At 44.3% G+C, this 18,636-nt stretch overlaps 1 protein-coding gene across 3 annotated transcripts in view; it reads left to right on the forward strand.

Moving 5' to 3' along the window:
* Positions 1 to 18,636, forward strand: part of BLNK (B cell linker) — a 443,283-nt gene that overhangs the window by 116,975 nt on the left and 307,672 nt on the right. Inside the window, exon 1 of one of the 3 annotated variants that reach the window (XM_073685211.1) lies at positions 9,351 to 9,563. The exons of the other annotated variants lie outside the window; for them this stretch is intronic. Coding sequence (XP_073541312.1) covers positions 9,351 to 9,563 — 213 coding nt within the window. Of the gene's footprint in view, positions 1 to 9,350; positions 9,564 to 18,636 lie in introns of those variants that run through there. 3 annotated transcript variants of the gene reach the window in all.

Here is an 18,636-nt window from a genome sequence, read left to right on the forward strand (position 1 = left end):
TGCTTATCTTCTGTCATCTTAGTTACTGCTTATATAGTCACAATGAATTTATCATCGGCTGCTGCATTATTTGGAAGTGACCAAGATGACAACATTTTTACTGAGCTTTGTAATTTGGTTGCTGTGAAATTTTGCACCCCTATAGACTTTGGGGCCCGGGCAACTGCCCCTGTAGCTCTCCCGACACTGTGCCAGTGTCTAGAACTAGAACTACACATTCAAGCACTACATACTGGATTTTTGGGATTTTCCTACTTGTCTCCACGTAACACCCATAATGTTGTAGCGACTGCAAATCTACTATTTTTGGATCTGAAAAAGCTGCCATTTTTTAATCTTTAAGTCTACAAAACTATCTGATTATCCCTTTGTTTCACACCTCACCTGTTTTGAGAGAATCAGTATATTAGGGTACTGGCAGCTTGTCTTATAGCATTACATTTGTTTTGTGTTTGTGTGCAAAGTTCTTTTAAAGCACCACTCCAGCTGTTTTTTTTTTCAGTGCTGGAGTGGTGCTTTAAACGTAAGCCACCTTCCCCTGGTCAAATACTCATTCTCCTGCATCTTCACCGTTTTTTAGCGCCGTTCCTACAGCACCATCTTGCGACCGCAGCTTCTGACTTGCCGGAAGTCAGAAGCTACGTCTCAAGCTCTCAATGCAAGTCTGTGAGAGCCAGAACGAGGCCAGAAGGAGGTCCTCATAGACTTGTATTGCTAAGTGGCCTCCGCACTTCTCCATGAAACACTGGAGCTGCCAGCAGGTCACTTTTTCCCTGAGACTAACTGGAGCGACACTGGAAAAAGATGAAGGCGGCGGCAGGTGAGTATGAGACAGGGGGCAGGGGACTTATATTCCAAGCACCACTCCAGCGGTGCAATAAAAAAAACTCTGGAGTGGTGCTGTTTTTCAGTAATTTGGTGCAATGGATAAACTGGATAAATTGGATTCCTCTCTGCGGCTCTTTGTCCTTTTCCCTCTAATAGTGCTAAATTCTTAAGAAGGACCTTTACAGAAACTAATACTTTGCATGCACCTGCTTCATTTGCAGTGAAGCATAGCACTAAAAATCTAAAAATGAAAGTATTATGGTATGGATTTACTGGCAATAATACTCCCTGCCCAAACCACACAGCAAAATATTTCTATACTCCCAACAGCTCCCATTTCCACAGGGGAGCGGTCATGTAGAAAATAAGATCGTGGTGAGAAATGTCCCAGTTATAAGGAACCATAGGCCTGAAAGGAAAAGCAGTCTGAGACATAGTAACATTGTTTTTAAAATGTTACTAACATTTCAGGTGACTTTTCAGGATAAATTCTTCCTCTAGGCTTTAATTTCTGTCAGTTTTTTCTAAACTCAGCTCCAGAGTGAATGGAGAGTAACTGCTATAATATCTCAAGGAAATGCTGCACACACAGAGAAGAGGAAACCCTGCTCCCTTATCGCTCTGTAGCATCCTCAAAAGTAGCAACAGCAGCATGGGGGATATAATACTGAAATACTGAGCAGTGTACCTGTGAATCCAACTTTGGGGTAAGGTACAAGAATTACTAGAAGCAGCAGCACCATCTCTGTGTCTGTGTTTGCCTCTGTCTCCTCCTTGTCTAATGATATTTATGGGCTGAAGCATGTAGCCCAAAGCCCCCGTCTTACATAGCGAGATCGCTAGCGAGATCGCTGCTGTGTCACGGCTTTGGTGACGCAACAGCGACCTCACCAGCGATGTCGCTATGTGTGACACTTTGCAGCGATCAGGCCCCTGCTGTGAGGTCGCTGATCGCTGCAAAGTGTCCTGGACAATTTTTTGGTCTTTGCCCTCCCGCTGGTCAGCACACATCGCTGTGTGTGACCAGTGGGAGCAGCGATCAGGCTGGTAACCATGATAAACATCGGGTTACTAGGGGCACACGCGCTCCTAGTAACCCGATGTTTACCATGGTTACCAGCCTGCTAAAGTGAGCGGTAACCTCCCGCTCACCGTAGCAGAGTGGTAACCATGATAAACAACGGATTACTAGGTGCGCGTGTGCCCCTAGTAACGTGCTGTTTATCATGGTTACCAGCCTGCTCCTGCTTCAGCAGGCTGGTAACCAGGAGCAGGACATCGTGGAAAGATTCTTTCCACGATGTCGCTGCTCCCCTGATCGCTGGTGAGCCTGCCTGTTTGACAGCTCACCAGCGACCACATAGCGACGCAGCAACGATCCCTGACAGGTCGTATCGTTGTCGGGATCGTTGCAGCGTCGCTAAGTGTGACGGGGCCTTAAGTCCTTTGTGTAGACTTCATCTTGAATATTGTAGAGAACATGATCAGTACAAGAAGCTGGGAAAGATCTGGCAGAAAAGTAGAGAAAAGTATTTTGTCTAATGCTACATTCTCACAGTGAGTTTTTGGTGAGTTTTTTGATATTGCAGATTTTCTGCACCTTACATAGAATAGATTACTTGCATTTTTTCAAAAATATGCAGCTTAAAAATGTCACCAAAAACTCACTGTGGGAACAGAACCTAATTGGATAGATTACAACAACTATTAGCTTATGCTGTAGGGGGGTAATAAATAAATATTTTTATGCCCAAAAAAGACAAAAGTATTCTAGGGGAGATACCTTTATTGGCTAACCAGAAAAGTTATATTTGCAAGTTTTCAGAGCAGAGAGGCTCCTTCATCAACCAAGTTTACAAGTGAATTACTGAGACAATATAAAAAAGATTTACTATTCAAATTCCTCACAATAGTGATATAAGATGTCTAAATATTAATATGCAAATTGCCTCTTCAGAGAAAAAGAGGACTTGAACTCCATGGCGCCACCTATTGGAAGCAGCAATTCTACAAGTCACTATCGACCCTTTAACGAGTCGTGCAATATGACTTAGGATAAAAGCCAAATCAGAATCTCAATATGCAGACATGGTGTTTCGGGCTGTTGGCCCTCGTCAGTGCAAAGTAAACTAAATATTAATAAAAAAAAATTTGAGCACAAAAATTCTCAAAAATATACAACAGAAAATGCGCTTAATATTATTTAGAGATTTTACTAAAAATTCTATGTTATGTTCTTCTCTTCAAGCTTGGGAATTTCTTTCTGTTTACTAAATTAGTAATAAATTAATATAGGGCTTATATGACTATTGCCCACCTTGCAGTCCCCAGCTTCCTACCAATCCTGTCAAGACTCGGCATGCTTCATTATTATGGCTTAGTGATGGATGGACATGTAGATAATTAGATAGATAGATAGATAGATAGATAAATAAACAGATAGATATTTCAAGTAATAGCAAGCTGAGAGCAAACAGCTATAGAAATATAAGGAACTTTCCTTTATTTCTTAGGTTCCTCATTAGGTCATAGTGAGAAAAACCAAACTTTCCATAAACTTCTTGCTTGTGTTAAAGCAGCATTACTCCTAAGGATGATACATTGTGGCAATATCTGTATTGGGTCAATATAAACGTTGAGGTCTTTGGAGGTTACGTTATACCTGAAAGTATTAAAACAACTTATCACTTCTGTTTAAAACAATCTGCTTGATATAAAGGCAATAAATTGTCAGAATAAAAATGGAACAGCCATAGTCTTTCAGTATATAGTAATATGAAAGCGTGTGCACTGTGCATTAAACTGATGGCCTATAGGACCATGAGTTTCGTTCATTAACATGTGTACCAATAGACAGTGCCAGGCTTTTCCGTAAAAAAGATTCCGCTCTCTTACCCCTAACATCTAAGCAACATCCTCCATTAGCCGCATAATAGCAAGTTCTCAGCTCGGATAAAAAGAAATATTTATGATGATATAATTGCAAAGGGTTGTCTAGACTACATCTAACATAGTGGTATGTACCTGTTACCAGAAGCATTGACTGTGTGCAGGATTTAAAGGGTTATTCACAAATTCACAATGCGGTCTTATAATAATGTACACATGTATTTGTTAGTTTGTGCCAATTTAACTGTCACGGGTGTGTCAGATGTGATACACAATCGCGCTGCAGTTGGTTGCAGAAGATCTCTTCGTTTGGCATTACAGACACCTTCCTAGCTGTTTCACTGTAGGACCCAGCGGCTACCTCCAGTCTGCTAATTGACACCCTGGCCTGGGTCTTTACATAGTTTCACTTTGCAGCAAGAAGGTGCCGGTGATACTCACATGTTTCTTTGTGAATGCTTGGAGCTCTCAGACTTCTATCTTCCTCTGTGGTGCTAGGAGGACGCTTGGAGTTATCTCTCTGAAGTCGGCTAAAGCTAAGCTACTTTCCCCAGTGTTTGTCTCCCTTGTTGTTTTTAGTCATTGTGGGGATCGACTAGTGCTCATCCCCCCTTCCCTATACAGGGCCAAGCGCTTGCGAAATACAGGGTTTAGGTTCGCGAGCGGCGATTGGTGAAAAACCAATATGGGGACATTAGTGGAAACAGGGTGATATCAGATTAGCCTAGGAGGTCTCCACTCCCCCCTTTCCTCTTCCCTTTGTGTTGCACTTAGTTTTTCCCACACCATGCGTGACATTAACCCATTTTAAAATCTAGTCAGACAGGCGAGTTGCACGCACCTCATCACTTTTGGGCCCTCAACTCCTGTATATAATGTGCCGCAAGGGCCCGCGGTGTGCTGGCAGCTTAGGAACAGAGGGCGGGCTGGCAGAGTCTGACGTCACTGATATCAGACTTGGCCGCCCCCCTCTGCTGCGGCCATACAATGTCAGTAGCTGCAGCAGTGAGTGACTGGGGCTTAATAAAGCAAAGTAAAGTAATTAGTTCAGACCCCCTACGTGCCACGCAGTCTGCCAGGCCGTTTATATAGTGGCTCGGCTGTGCTCCCTCGGGGCAGGCTGCGCAGCGTGTCTCACCCACTCCAGGCCCCCTCTTTGATTCTGCTCACCAGGCCCCATACACCAGTAAAGCCCTGATGGCGGCCCTGTGCATACCAATATTTTATGCCAAAAAACTGTTCTCGTTCTGAGTAAATTTGGCATTTCAGACTCGCCTTGTCCCAATCTACACAGTCAATGTAACAAGTGAGCTGCAAAAAACAGGAAGTGTCTCCTTATTCTGTCTGCTCCAGTGTGACAACTGCAATCATTTATTTTTATCTGTATAAAAAAACAGAAATGCAAAAGACAATAATTAAAAGTGAAATGTAATAAAAAAAACAACATATTTATAGAATGTTATTTGTGGTTATTCATTCTCTTTAATATTATTAAAATTATTATATTGCATTATAGTCTTGCTAAGCGTAAACTTGAAAGCGGAGCTGAAGACTTGGGACATGAACGCCATTATAGTTCTATCACTGAGGATAAATATGGACACATCATTTATATTTTATTTCTAGTCAGCTAGGCCACAGTGTCTATATATGTCATGTATAGAAAGCTCACTGGAGTTAATGAAAGCATGAGCTCTACATACTGAGTGCAGATTAATGTACAGCGCCTTCAGTGCTTCATTTTCAGACTGACTAATGTGCACTGCAGTTGTGGTAGAACCAATAATAACAGACCGAAACTGGTAAAAAAAAATGCTTTTCTAGATCAATATAAAGGTTCCTTCCTGGTTTGATGCCTTTAATAATTTCCATTATGTGGAGGCTTGTTGGTAAACAATTATATGGACATACGCTTGCAATGATAGGAATTATTTGTTTGGACTCTTGGATAGATTCTGGAACGAGAGTTTAATATCGCTACAATTGTATGCGAACTACAACATTTCTGTGTGATGTTTGTCAAACCATGTTTATTATTAAACCATAATACTACAAAAAAATTGCAGTTTTTACATTGGCCACTAGAGGTCAGCAGAACCAGCTACACTCCAAACTACTATAAAGAAGGGAAATCTCGTTTTACAACCTACAGTAAAATGTAATGATGACAAGTTTAATTGGTTAGGTGCTTAACTTAGATATTGAAACTTTGTTTTATAGAATTTACAGTTTACTGAGTTTCACTTAGTTTCTAAACCTGTAGAAAAGCATGGTCTTGCTGCTTTCATCCCTACAATAAATTAAAGCTGCTTTTGGTGAACGTACCAGTCTAATATGGGGAGGTTGAGTAAACTGCGTAGTGCTGCCTCACTCAACTATTTTCATCACCTCCACCTCTGGGGCCAAGACATAGAAGCAGTTATTCCTGTCTCGGCCATGAAAGGCAGAGCTAAGGATATCCCTTTAAATCCTGAACCGTCACATGAAAAAGAAAGTTCATATGTTTTCACAATAAGGGGGAAACTGATAATATATGAGGATAATGCCAGTGTGTTAGTTGTGTGTCATCCAAAAGAACAATGGGTAAATACTGAGCCAACATCTCCGCAGACTATGCAGAGTTAAAGTTTCTCTGATGCCCATCGCTAGTCACTATCTAACAGCTTAAATGTATTAAGATGGATTCATTCTTGTGTTTTACACCGTGCTGTGAACACCTGAAGGGCAGCCAAAGGGCGCTGGCTGAGTCTGCTGTCCGAAATGCCTTCTACTTCGTACCTGACCGGAATGTAAAATGCATAAATTGGAAGATTATCTCTTTCTGTTGTCTTGTAATATTCTCTGTTCATTCTAGATCTTTATCATGCACCCGATCTCACCGTGCACGTAGAACAATGCCACTGTCTTCAGTATGTCCTTTTCGTAGCCAGAAGTACAGAAAGGGGGAAGTTACAGGTCCATTTACAATGCAAGATTATTCCAAAAAATAACTGTGCAGTGTAAACAGGCTGACGATTACCAATGAATAAGTAAAATGCTCTTTCTTTGGGTGAAATGATCTTTTGGTTTGCACAAATGCTCATCGTTCTCGTTGTGTGGCCAAGAACAATGGAAGCCTGTGTGTACTGAACGGTTTATTATTGGTCATCCAGTGCGCACCTAAAGCGCGGTCAGCCTATGGAAGCAAGCTATTAAATGACTGCCGATCAGAAGACAAGTTGCCATTGGTCGGTTTGTGTAAGCCGACCTTTAGACACTAATCTTATCACTCTACTTTCTAAATATGTCACTATCCACATTTTACCACTAGATGTCAGCAGTGTGCAATGATTCAGAGAAGAGATGCAGCAACATAGTTATTAGTGTAATATTATCATCATCATTATTTATTAATATAATTATTATTATGCACTAAAACTTTAATGTGGTGTATTAATAATATTAAATAAACAAGTGCAAGCTTACGATTCCTTGTGAAGATAACAGGTATGTTTTACTCACACTTTATTGATGTTTTTAACAGTAGTGACTCTTCTTCTTGACATATCATCATTGGAGGAAATTGTATTTATTTATTTTATTCACTTATATAGCGCCATTAATTCCTCAGCGCTTTACAGATATTGTCATCACTGTCCCCTTTGGGGTTCACAATCTGCATTCCCTATCAGTATGTCTTTGGAGTGTGGAAGGAAACCGGAGAACCCGGAGGAAACCCACACAAACAAAGGGAGAGCATACAAACTCCTTGTAGATGTTGTCCGTGGCGGGTTTTGAACCCAGGACCCCTGCGCTGCAAAGCTACAGTGCTAACCACTGAGCCAATTGTATAAAGTAGATGCATTCATAGTATGGACCAACCTGCAGCGCAGGGACCACATCTGGCCGCTCTGCCATACTGTGCAGCCCCTAATTATCTGGTCACAGAAATTCTTACCTGTGTAGCTGTTTGCATGTAGCTTCCATACCAAACAAAAGGGTGGCACAGACCCTCTAAATTTAAGGAGAACGGAGTCCCTTGACCCCTCTTTGTTATTCCATAACGATATATATGGTTTGTACAGGTGGCCATCTATGCATGTACGTAGTAGTTTATGGCATTTAAGTTTACAGTGGTTAGAGCCACATTCACACATGGCTTTTCCTAAGTGCTAATTGGTGTTAAAGGGGACCCCTATTATTCCCATACGTGCAGGTTCCACTTTATGGCCCACTGTCTATCAAGCATTTATTGAACATACTGTAATCTTGATATTGCAGAAATGTCTTAGATGATAAGTATTATTTTGGCTTTTGAAATAATACAACATGACAACCAGGCACCCCTGGTATAGGCAATCACTGTCACAAGGAATCCTCACAGGATATAGACAGTCCTGCTGCTGGGACCCTCAGTAACGTGCAATATAGACATGTCCGATTCTCACCCTAAACTATTACTGATGCTCAAAACAAAGAAGCATTTACATCAGACTCTGACCATAATAGGCTCGCTATCTAATCACTCACATGCACTTGTGCAAATTCAATAAACCAATTAATATGGTTTTATTTGGAATGTTGTTGGAAAAGAGAAAACAGGAAACTTACACTTCACATACAGTAGATGCTTTGGTCTTTGCCTTATGTACTAGATAAGAATCCTGTGCAAGGGGCTATCCAAACTCACCAAGTTATCACCTATCTACAGGATAGAGGTGATATCTTGCCGATTGCTGGGAATCTGACCACTAGGACCCCCGCCGAAACTGCTAACGGGACTGTGAAAGGAGGTAGCAGTGATCCGACTCCCAGCAATAAGCAAGTTTGGGTATCCCATTTAAAGGAGTTGTCCCAACCCCTCTTGAATGGCACCAGAAAATAAGAAAAAAGCATAATGAAAAAAGAAAAAACAGAGCTCCCCACCTTCATCGATGCAATGGCTGGATTGAGGATAAATGATGAATAATCGTGGGTGCCTGCAATTCCGCTGGTGCAGCTCAGCAGTATAGGAAGAAAGTGGTAGGAATTTGGCACATCCAAACGGGAAATATTAAAGAATCAGTCTTTATTAGAAATCCATTTAAACACGAACCAGTTCTGGTGAAACATAAAATTTGACGCGTTTCCGGCAACCGCCCTTAGTCATAGAACATGTATACCCAAGAAAGGAAGTAAACTCTGAGCTATAATTCTTAATCATATTTTTGACAATCCGATATTTGCAGACTGCGATGTAATGATAAAACCTGAAAAACCTTCAATTAAGTTGGAAAGCTGCACAATTAATGCGCAAAATCTAAAATTTAAAAAAAAAAAGGAAAAAAAAATCCGTCCCACATTACCTCCATCATGTCATTTCAAAACTGCTGACTTGTCACAATGTATCATAAACGTTATATAAACCTAAATTACAGCTGTCAGACCAGAACCGGGAAGGCGAGGGCCTTCCATTGCCATTGTGAGATTTACTTTAGCTGCGGAACGGAGTTTTTACATCTTTGTTAACAAACATAAAAAAGCCACCTGAGATTAATTAAAGTTTGTATCCCATCTGTTGTTCTTTGACTATAATCATTGAAGCATTTGTAGTGCGATACGAGATGCCTTCAGCGTCTTCTCCCCCGGGCCGGCAGCTGCTACTGTAAACTTGTATGACATTAGTACTTACAATTTCCTTCCTATTATGTAAAAACATTGAGGAAATTTCAAGCTTCTGTGTTGCCATAAACTTATATCACAAAACGGAAATTCCTAGTCCATGGTTCAACTTTATTACAAGCTATAATGTTCTAAAGTTTCAGCAACTGAGAACTGGAGACAGTTGGACATCACAGACATCTATGAGAAGCCTTCTCAGATATAAGGTATATTATTTTATCTCACAGGGCCTGATGTGATATTACCTGCTGGAAGTTGTAGTTTTGCGGTAGCTTCAGAGTCACAGATTACAGAACACTGCCGTACTGAGATACTATGTACAGTCGTGGCCAAAACGTTTGAGACTGACATAGATTTTGGTCTTCACAAAGTTTGCTGCTTCAGTGTTTTTCCAACTTTTGGTCAGATGTTTCTCTGGTTACTGAAGCACAATTATAGGCACTTTCATAACTTTTTAACCTTTTATTGACAATTACATCAAGTTTAAGCAAAGACTTAATTTGTAGTGTTGACTCTTATTTTTCAAGACTTCCACCCTTTACCCTAGAAGCTGGATATCAGCTTCAGGGCCAAACCCTGACTGATGACTACCCGTTCTTGTTTAATCAGTGCTTGGAGTTTATCTCAATTTCTGTGTTTTTGTTTGCCCACCCGGTTTTTGAGGATTTTGCACAGGTTCTCAGGGGGGATTCAGATCTGGGGAGTTTTCGGGTCAAAGATCCAAAATTTCAATCTGCAAATAGCCTCTTCAGAAAGGAAGAGGACTAGAACTCTAGCGCCACCTATTGGAAGTAGCAATCCTAAAAGTCAATATCGCCCCTTTAATGAGCCTTGTCATATTATTTAGGATAAAAGCCAAACCAGAATCTCAATTTCCAAACACTGTGTTTCGGGGTATTGCCCTTCGTCAGTGCAAAGTATGAGATCTGATTTGGCTAGGTGAGAGACTTAAGACTGGGATGCCAGACGTGGCTTGTCCCTCTCCAAAAGGATGAATGTTGCCCCTTGGATTCCAATATTTAGTTCACAAAGCCACTTAGTTAGCACTAGTGATGAGCGAGCATGCTCGCAACTGCTCGGTGCTCGCCCGAGCCTCTCACTGCTCGAGATGCTCGGCGCTCGCCGAGTATTTCCGGGGTTTCTCGGCGGGAGCTCGGGTCTCCTCCCTGCATGTTTAGCGCTCTTTAGAGCGCCAATCAACATGCAGGGATTGCCTGCCACTCATTGTAATGCCGCAGCCATGGTGGTTGTGGCATTACAGTGATTGGCTGGCCTCACCGCGTCATCAGGTCTATATCAGACCTGGCGCCGCTGTGATCGTCACAGTCACTCCGGAATCAGGCAGAGTAGGGAGAGGTGCTGCTGCATCAGGGAGAGATTTGCTTGTGTATTAGGTAGTGTAGGGAGAAAAACCGTACATTACACATATCCATCTTAATAAACAGTCCTTTTGATATCAGGCAGGCAGTGTATATAGGTAGGCAGGCAGGGTATATAGAAGACTGCAGTGCATATAGCACAAGAGGCTCCATTCCAATTCTGCCTTCTGCTGCTGTTAGATATTTCTATACAAAGGTCCAGGTCTCAGGGGCCAGGAATACTTTTTTTGTATCTTAATCCTCATTATTTGCTTAAAAAGCAATACAGAGAACACTATGCTTGTTGGCACTGCAGAATACAGCCAGGTCCTTTCCATGTTACAGCGCTAGAAATCCAGCTATTGAAAACTGTGTTTTCTCCGTCAAACAGATCACATATACGTTGTCAGAAAATACTGCCATTTCTGGCCTCCATTAAAAATTTCCTTTAGTGTGTCTGTGAAGCAATTCACAGCAGTTTGCTGTTCAAACTACTTACCTACAGGACAGGTATTTAAAACCCAGTTTTCTCCATCACACGAATCACATATAAGTTCGCTCCAAACTCAGTCATTTGTAGTGAGCGTGGAAGATACTGTCCTCCATTTAAAATGGGCAAGGCACGTGGCAAGGGACGGGGAACTGGACGTGATGGTGATGGTGCATGCAGAGGCCGAGGACAAGGCCGTGGGCAAGCTAAAATTGTGCCACAACAAACACCCACATCTTCTCACCTGACCTTCCTGTCCCAATTCCTAGGGGACCGCGGCACATCACTATTGAACCCAGATTAGTGTCAAAAGGTTATTGGTTGGATAGCGGATAATGTTTCCAGTCACTTCCAGCCACCACCAGCACCACCCTGTCTTCCACACGGTCAAGTCTCAGTAGCCGTGAGTCTGGACAGCATGTTCCTCACCCTGATCCTTCTTCCTCCCACCATGCCGAGTGCCCGGAGACAACTGATCCCACACTTGGACACTCTGAAGAGCTGTTCACTTTTCCATTTATAGATTCGGGCCTCTCGCCCGGTCCACTTGAAGCGGGGCAAGAGGAGATCGCGTGTAGCGATGCCCAAATATTTGAGCAGCCACGGTCACACGAAGGCGACGGTGGGAAAGTGTCACAAGAGGTGGACGATGATGAGACACAATTGCCAAAAAGTTAGGAGGAGGACCAGGGTGCAGAAGTGGAAGACGAGGTGGTGGATGATATAGTAACTGACCCAACCTGGCAGGAGGACATGCAGAGCGAGGACAGCAGCACACACGGGGAGGGAGGCAGAGCACCCCAACAGGCAGGATGAAGCAGTGTGGTGGCCGCAGACAGAAGGCAGGCAACCGTTCCCCGTAACACCAACACGAAGGAAGTTGCCAGTACAACTGTTAGGTCTTCCCGAGTCTGGTTGTTTTTTAAAGACTCTGCCGATAACCCGAAAAAGGCCATTTGCACCACCTGCCAGGCCATCATCAGCAGGGGTGGCAAAATGACCAGCCTGACCACCACCAGCATGATCAGGCACATGGCAGCAAAGCACCCGACTTTGTGGGCCGTACTCCAGGGTCCAAGAACAGTGTCTGCAGGTGGCACCATTGCTTCTTCTGCTGTTGTGCAAGCAAGCCAATCCCCTGTCCATGGTGCATGCGAAGATGCCTCCTGCCCTGCACCTGTCATTGCGCACTCTCAAGCAGCAGCATCAGCAAGCACGTCCATGTCCTTGTCCCAGCGCAGCATTCAGTTGTCCATACCCCAGTCCTTGGAACGAAGGCGCAAATATGCAGCCAACACCCCACAGGCCACACTACTAAATTCTCACATTTCACGACTGCTTGCGCTCGAAATGTTACCTTTTAGGCTCGTGGAGACAGAAGCATTCCGCAACCTGATGGCGGCGGCCGTCCCTCGGTACTCGGTCCCCAGCCGCCACTATTTCTCCCGGGGTGCCGTCCCCGCATTACACAAGCACGTGTCCCAAAACATTAGCCGTGCCCTCAACAACGCAATTACCGGGAAAGTCCATCTAACCACGGACACGTGGAAAAGTGCTTGTGGGCAGGGACGATACATCTCGCTGACGGCACACTTGGTTAACATAGTGGAAGCCGGGACCCAGTCGGACCTTGGGACAGAACACGTCCTCCCGAAGCCAAGGATTGCAGGCCCTAGGTCAATCAGGGTTGCCCCCATGGTCTACAGCTCCTGCACCTCATCCTCCTCAGCCTCCTCCTCCTCTTCAGCCTCCATCCCCAAAATGACCACATCAGTCACAAGCTGAAAGCACTGCAGCACTGCCTCGGCCAAGCGGCAACTGGTTGTGCTGAAGCTAATATGCTTAGGTGACAAACCACACAATGCTGAAGAGTTGTGGACAGCTCTGAAAGAGCAGTCAGATCTGTGGCTCACACCGCTGAACCTACAGCCAGGCATGGTCGTGTGTGAGAATGGCCGGAACCTGGTGGCGGCTCTGAGGCGAGGCGAGCTCACACACGTACCTTGCCTGGCCCATGTGCTTAACCTCGTGGTTCAGCAGTTTCTCAAATCCTACCCGGAGCTGCCGGATCTGCTTGTTAAAGTACGCTGCCTGTGTGCCCATTTTAGAAAGTCAGCTACAGCTTCCGCCGCCCTTGCCGTGTTTCAGCAGCGTTTGCAGCTTCCGGCTCACAGACTGGTGTGTGATGTCCCCACTCGTTGGAACTCTACACTGCAGATATTGGGAAGGATTTGTGAGCAGAAGAGGGCAGTTGTTGAGTACCAGTATCAACAAGGCCATCGGAATTTAGTTCAGACTCCACACATAAGACCTCAGGAGTGGACATGGATGTCAGACATACAGTACAGACCAAAAGTTTGGACACACCTTCTCATTTAAAGATTTTTCTGTATTTTCATGACTATGAAAAATTGTACATTCACACTGAAGGCATCAAAACTATGAATTAACACATGTGGAATTATATACTTAACAAAAAAGTGTGAAAAAACTGAAAATATGTCTTATATTCTACGTTCTTCAAAGTAGCCACCTTTTGCTTTGATCACTGCTTTGCACACTCTTGGCATTCTCTTGATGAGCTTCAAGAGGTAGTCACCGGAAATGGTTTTCACTTCACAGGTGTGCCCTGTCAGGTTTAATAAGTGGGATTTCTTGGCTTATAAATGGGGTTGGGACCATCAGTTGTGTTGTGCAGAAGTCTGGATGATACACAGCTGATAGTCCTACTGAAAAGACTGTTCGAATTTGTATTATGGCAAGAAAAAAGCAGCTAAGTAAAGAAAAATGAGTGGCCATCATTACTTTAAGAAATGAAGGTCAGTCAGTGCGAAAAATTGGGAAAACTTTGAAAGTGTCCCCAAGTGCAGTTGCAAAAACCATCAAGTGCTACAAAGAAGCTGGCTCACATGAGGACCGCCCCAGAAAAGGAAGACCAAGAGTCTCCTCTGCTTCTGAGGATAAGTTTATCCGAGTCACCAGCCTCAGAAATCGCAGGTTAACAGCAGCTCAGATTAGAGACCAGGTCAATGCCATACAGAGTTCTAGCAGCAGACACATCTCTTCAACAACTGTTAAGAGGAGACTTTGTGCAGCAGGCCTTCATGGTAAAATGGCTGCTAGGAAACCACTGCTAAGGACAGGCAACAAGCAGAAGAGACTTGTTTGGGCTAAAGAATACATGGAATGGACATTAGACCAGTGGAAATCTGTGCTTTGATCTCCACAGTCACCAGACCTGAACCCAATCGAGATGGTTTGGGGTGAGCTGGACCGCAGAGTGAAGGCAAAAGGGCCAACAAGTGCTAAGCATCTCTGGGAACTCCTTCAAGATTGTTGGAAAACCATTTCCGGTGACTTCCTCTTGAAGCTCATCAAGAGAAAGCCAAGAGTGTGCAAAGCAGTCATCAAAGCAAAAGGTGGCTACTTTGAAGAACCTAGAATATAAGACATATTTTCAGTTGTTTCACACTTTTTTGTTAAGTATATAATTCCACATGTGTTAATTCATAGTTTTGATGCCTTCAGTGTGAATGTACAATTTTCATAGTCATGAAAATACAGAAAAATCTTTAAATGAGAAGGTGTGTCCAAACTTTTGGTCTGTACTGTATGTACCATCCTCCAAAACTGAGGACTCCACCAAGATGGTGAGCGGCGATGACACCATAATTAGCATCACCATCCCGCTTCTCTGTCTTCTGAAAAGCTCTCTGCTCACAATCAAAGAGGATGCATTGCAAGCGGAGCACGATGAGATGGAGCAAGGAACCATACAGGGTGATTACACACAGCCAAGCCTCATCTCATCCCAACGTGGATTGGGTGACACTGAGGAAGAGGAGGAGGAAGGACAGGAGCTAGTTTCATGCACTATAGACGGTACTACCTGCTCAGCTGTCATACCGTCTGTTCAGCGTGGATGGCCAAAGGACAGAGAGGAGGAGAGCATGGTCAGTCATCCTCTTGGTGAGGACATGGAAGTATTGCCTGTTAGTAGTCTGGCACGCATGGCTGAGTTTATGTTACGCTGCCTTTCCCATGACCCTCGCGTTCTCAAAATTTTGGGTGACAGTCATTACTGGTTGGTGACACTTCTAGACCCACGCTACAAGGAGAACGTTATATCTCTTATTCCTGAGGCGGACAGGTCTACAAAAATGGGGCTGTACCAGAAGGTCCTTGTTGCGGAACTATTAAAAAAATTCCCATCTGAAAACGGTGGCGGTAGAGGGCACACTTCGTTGGACAACCAAGGAGTACAGGCTAGAGAGACACAACTTCAATCTAGCAGAGGCAGGGGAACACTGTCAATGTTCTGGGAGAGATTTCTCAGACCCTCCCATCGCACAGGCCCTGAGACACGGGGTACTCTCACAAGGAGTGCAAAGTTTGGGAAGATGCTGAGGGAGTACCTTGCCGACCATACCAACATCCTCCGTGATTCCCCTGTGCCTTATAATTATTGGGTATCCAAGCTGAATACGTGGAATGAACTGGCTCTCTATGCCTTGGAGGGCCTGGCCTGCCCTGCCGCCAGTGTTTTATCAGAGCGGGTTTTTAGTGCCGCTTAGTGCCGCTAGTGGAATTATAACTGATAAGCACATCCGCCTGTCAACTGAAAATGCTGACAGGCTGACTCTTATAAAAATGAACAAGGGCTGGATTGGGCCAGACTTTCCAACACCACCGAATGATAGCAGCGTAACATAAACTCAAATCCAGTGTCTTTTCTTAGGAGGTGTATTCCCATGCACCTTTTCACACCCACACATGGGTATACGCTTCCTGATTTTGACTATTTGCTCTTGTCCTTCTCCTCATCCTCCACCACCATATCACCAGGGTGACCGTGGTCCATGATGCAACACCCACATAATTTTTTTAAAGGGTGTTTATGATGCCCGTAAAAAAATTTTTTATACAGTATGCTCATGTATACCCCCCAGGGGTAAATGTTTGTCAGCCCATACACTTACTGCATGGACTTTACAAGTATAGGAGGCCCGCTCCTTTCTAATGGGAACATTTTTTTATGAGGCCCTCCTCCACGTCTCTTCCAAGGGGCATTGAAGTGCCTCCAAATTTTTGGCAGCCCTTGCATTCACTGCATAGGCCAACACTATGGGAGACTCTCTCCTTTCTAATGGGAATTTGTCGTTACTGTGGCCCTGCTGTATGTCTCTTTAAATTGTTAGTGGGGTTTTTCCTAAATTTGGTCAGCCATTGGACTCACTGCATACCCTATAACGGTATAGAAGACCCTCTCCTTTCTAATGGGAACATGTCGTACTTGTTACTGTGGCCCTGCTCTATGTGTCTTTCAGAATCCCACCATCATCAATGAAACAGGATGTCTTTAAATTCTTAGTGAGGTTTTTCCTAAATGTGGTTAGCCGTTAGACTCACTGCATACCCTATAACTGTATAGCAGACTCTCTCCTTTCTAATGGGAATTTGTCGTTACTGTGGTCTTGCTCTATGTGTCTTTAATTTCTTAGTGGGTTTTTTCCTAAATTTGGTCAGCCGTTGAACTCACTGCATACCCTATAACTGTACAGCAGACTCTCTCCTTTCTAATGGGAACATGTCGTACTCGTTACTGTGGCCCTGCTCTATGTGTCTTTCAGAATCCCTCCATCATCAATGAAACAGGATGTGTCTGATGATGTGTCACACACCACATTGCCAGATAAGGTTGTAAAATGTTAAAATGACATTTCCCAGTGAATGCATTTGCCTTAAAAAATAACAAAAAAAAAAACAGTAGGATCTTTCTTTAGTATAAAAACAGAGTCGCCAATGTAACCTCAATGTAATCACATTGTTCAGCTCCTGCACCTCCTCCTCCATCTCCGAAATGACCACACCAGTCACAAGCTGAAAGCACTGCAGCACTGCCTTGGCCAAGCGGCAACAGGCTGTGCTGAAGATAACATGCTTAATGCTTAGGTGACAAACCGCCCAGTGCTGCAGAGTTGTTGAAAGCTGTAACACAGCAGCTTGATCTGTGGCTCTCACCGCTGAACATACAGCCAGGCATGGTCGTGTGTGACAATGGGCGGAACCTGGTGACAGAGAAATGACCGCCGGAGTAGATACGTTTTCCCTCTATGCCAGTCCTTTCACCGAGCTAAAGAATATGGCTGTGGTGAAATACAACTTCCACTGAGAAGCTGTTTCAGATTGAAAAACATTGGGCCCACCAGAGGATTTGATTCTGAGGGCTCTCCTTTCTCCCCCGCTCAAGAGCCCCATAGCAGCTGCAAAGTTAGCGCTATCATGAACTCTCCTGATGTAGAAGCCAGGGCACACCAGAGGATTCTCTGGTGGGATCGTCCAACCCTGCCGAGAAGCAGTCCTGGCTAAGAAAACTGTGTGGGAAGGTTCCCGGACACTCTATGGCTGCTTTTTTACTGAGGTGGAAACCCACACAAACACGGGGAGAACATACAAAATTCTTGCAGATGTTGTCCTTGCTGGGATTTGAACCCAGGATCCCAGCGCTGCAAGACTTCAGTGCTAACCACTGATCCAATGTGCTGCCGTTCACCCTCTGATATCTAACAGGCTGGAGAAACTTGCACCTACAGCCACTCTATCTTCAGCTCCTTTGTGAGAAACTAATGTATTTGGGCAGCCACTCAGTCTACCAAATAAAATTCCTCAGAAGGAAATTGGGGAATGCTTCGCTACTGGTACTGGGGGCAGTGCTAATACCATGGCGTCGTACCATAGTTTACTGGAAATATTCCAGGCTGGTAGGAGGAAAGCAGATTCCCACAGAAAAGTACCAGCAGTAATGTTCAGGGACCCAAGCTTGTAGAAGGCGGAGACAACACCGGGAGAAATAGTGGCGGCTGGGGACCAAGTATGGACACGAGGCATGAGGTTGTGAAAAGCTTCTAACTCCGTGAGCCTAAAAGGCCACATTTGAAGTGAAAGCAGCTTTAGAGGACTTCCTGTGAGAAATGACAGCTGTGGTAGATATGGTTTCCCAAGTCCTTTCACCAAGCTGTGGTGAAATACAACTCAGCAAAAAAAGCTGTGGACTGGCTCCGTACCGTCCCTGGCCACATTCACTTGTCCACGTGTTTGTGGGTAGGCGGTCCTTCCCAGTAAGTTCACTGGGGAGGGTACGGGTAATGTTGTGGGACCCGTGCTTGTGGAAGGCAGAGACGATACAGGAAGAAATAGTGGCGGCTGGGGACCGATTATTGACACCCGGCCGCTGACGGCATGAGGCTGTGAAAAGCTTCCGCCTCCATGAGCCTAAAAGGCCCCATTTCAAGTGCAAGAAGCTGCCCAGAAATCTGGCAGTTTAGTATTGCAGCCTGTGGGTGGGTGGCTGGCTGTATACTTGTGCTTGCATTCCAAATAACAGAAAACTAAGCAGATGGTGGCCTCTATCATCACCATGGCCTCACCTCG

Source organism: Phyllobates terribilis, unplaced genomic scaffold (assembly GCF_046119375.1).
Source record: "Phyllobates terribilis strain yellow unplaced genomic scaffold, ASM4611937v1 Scaffold_5__5_contigs__length_657084704, whole genome shotgun sequence".
NCBI classification, from domain to species: Eukaryota; Metazoa; Chordata; class Amphibia; order Anura; family Dendrobatidae; genus Phyllobates; species Phyllobates terribilis.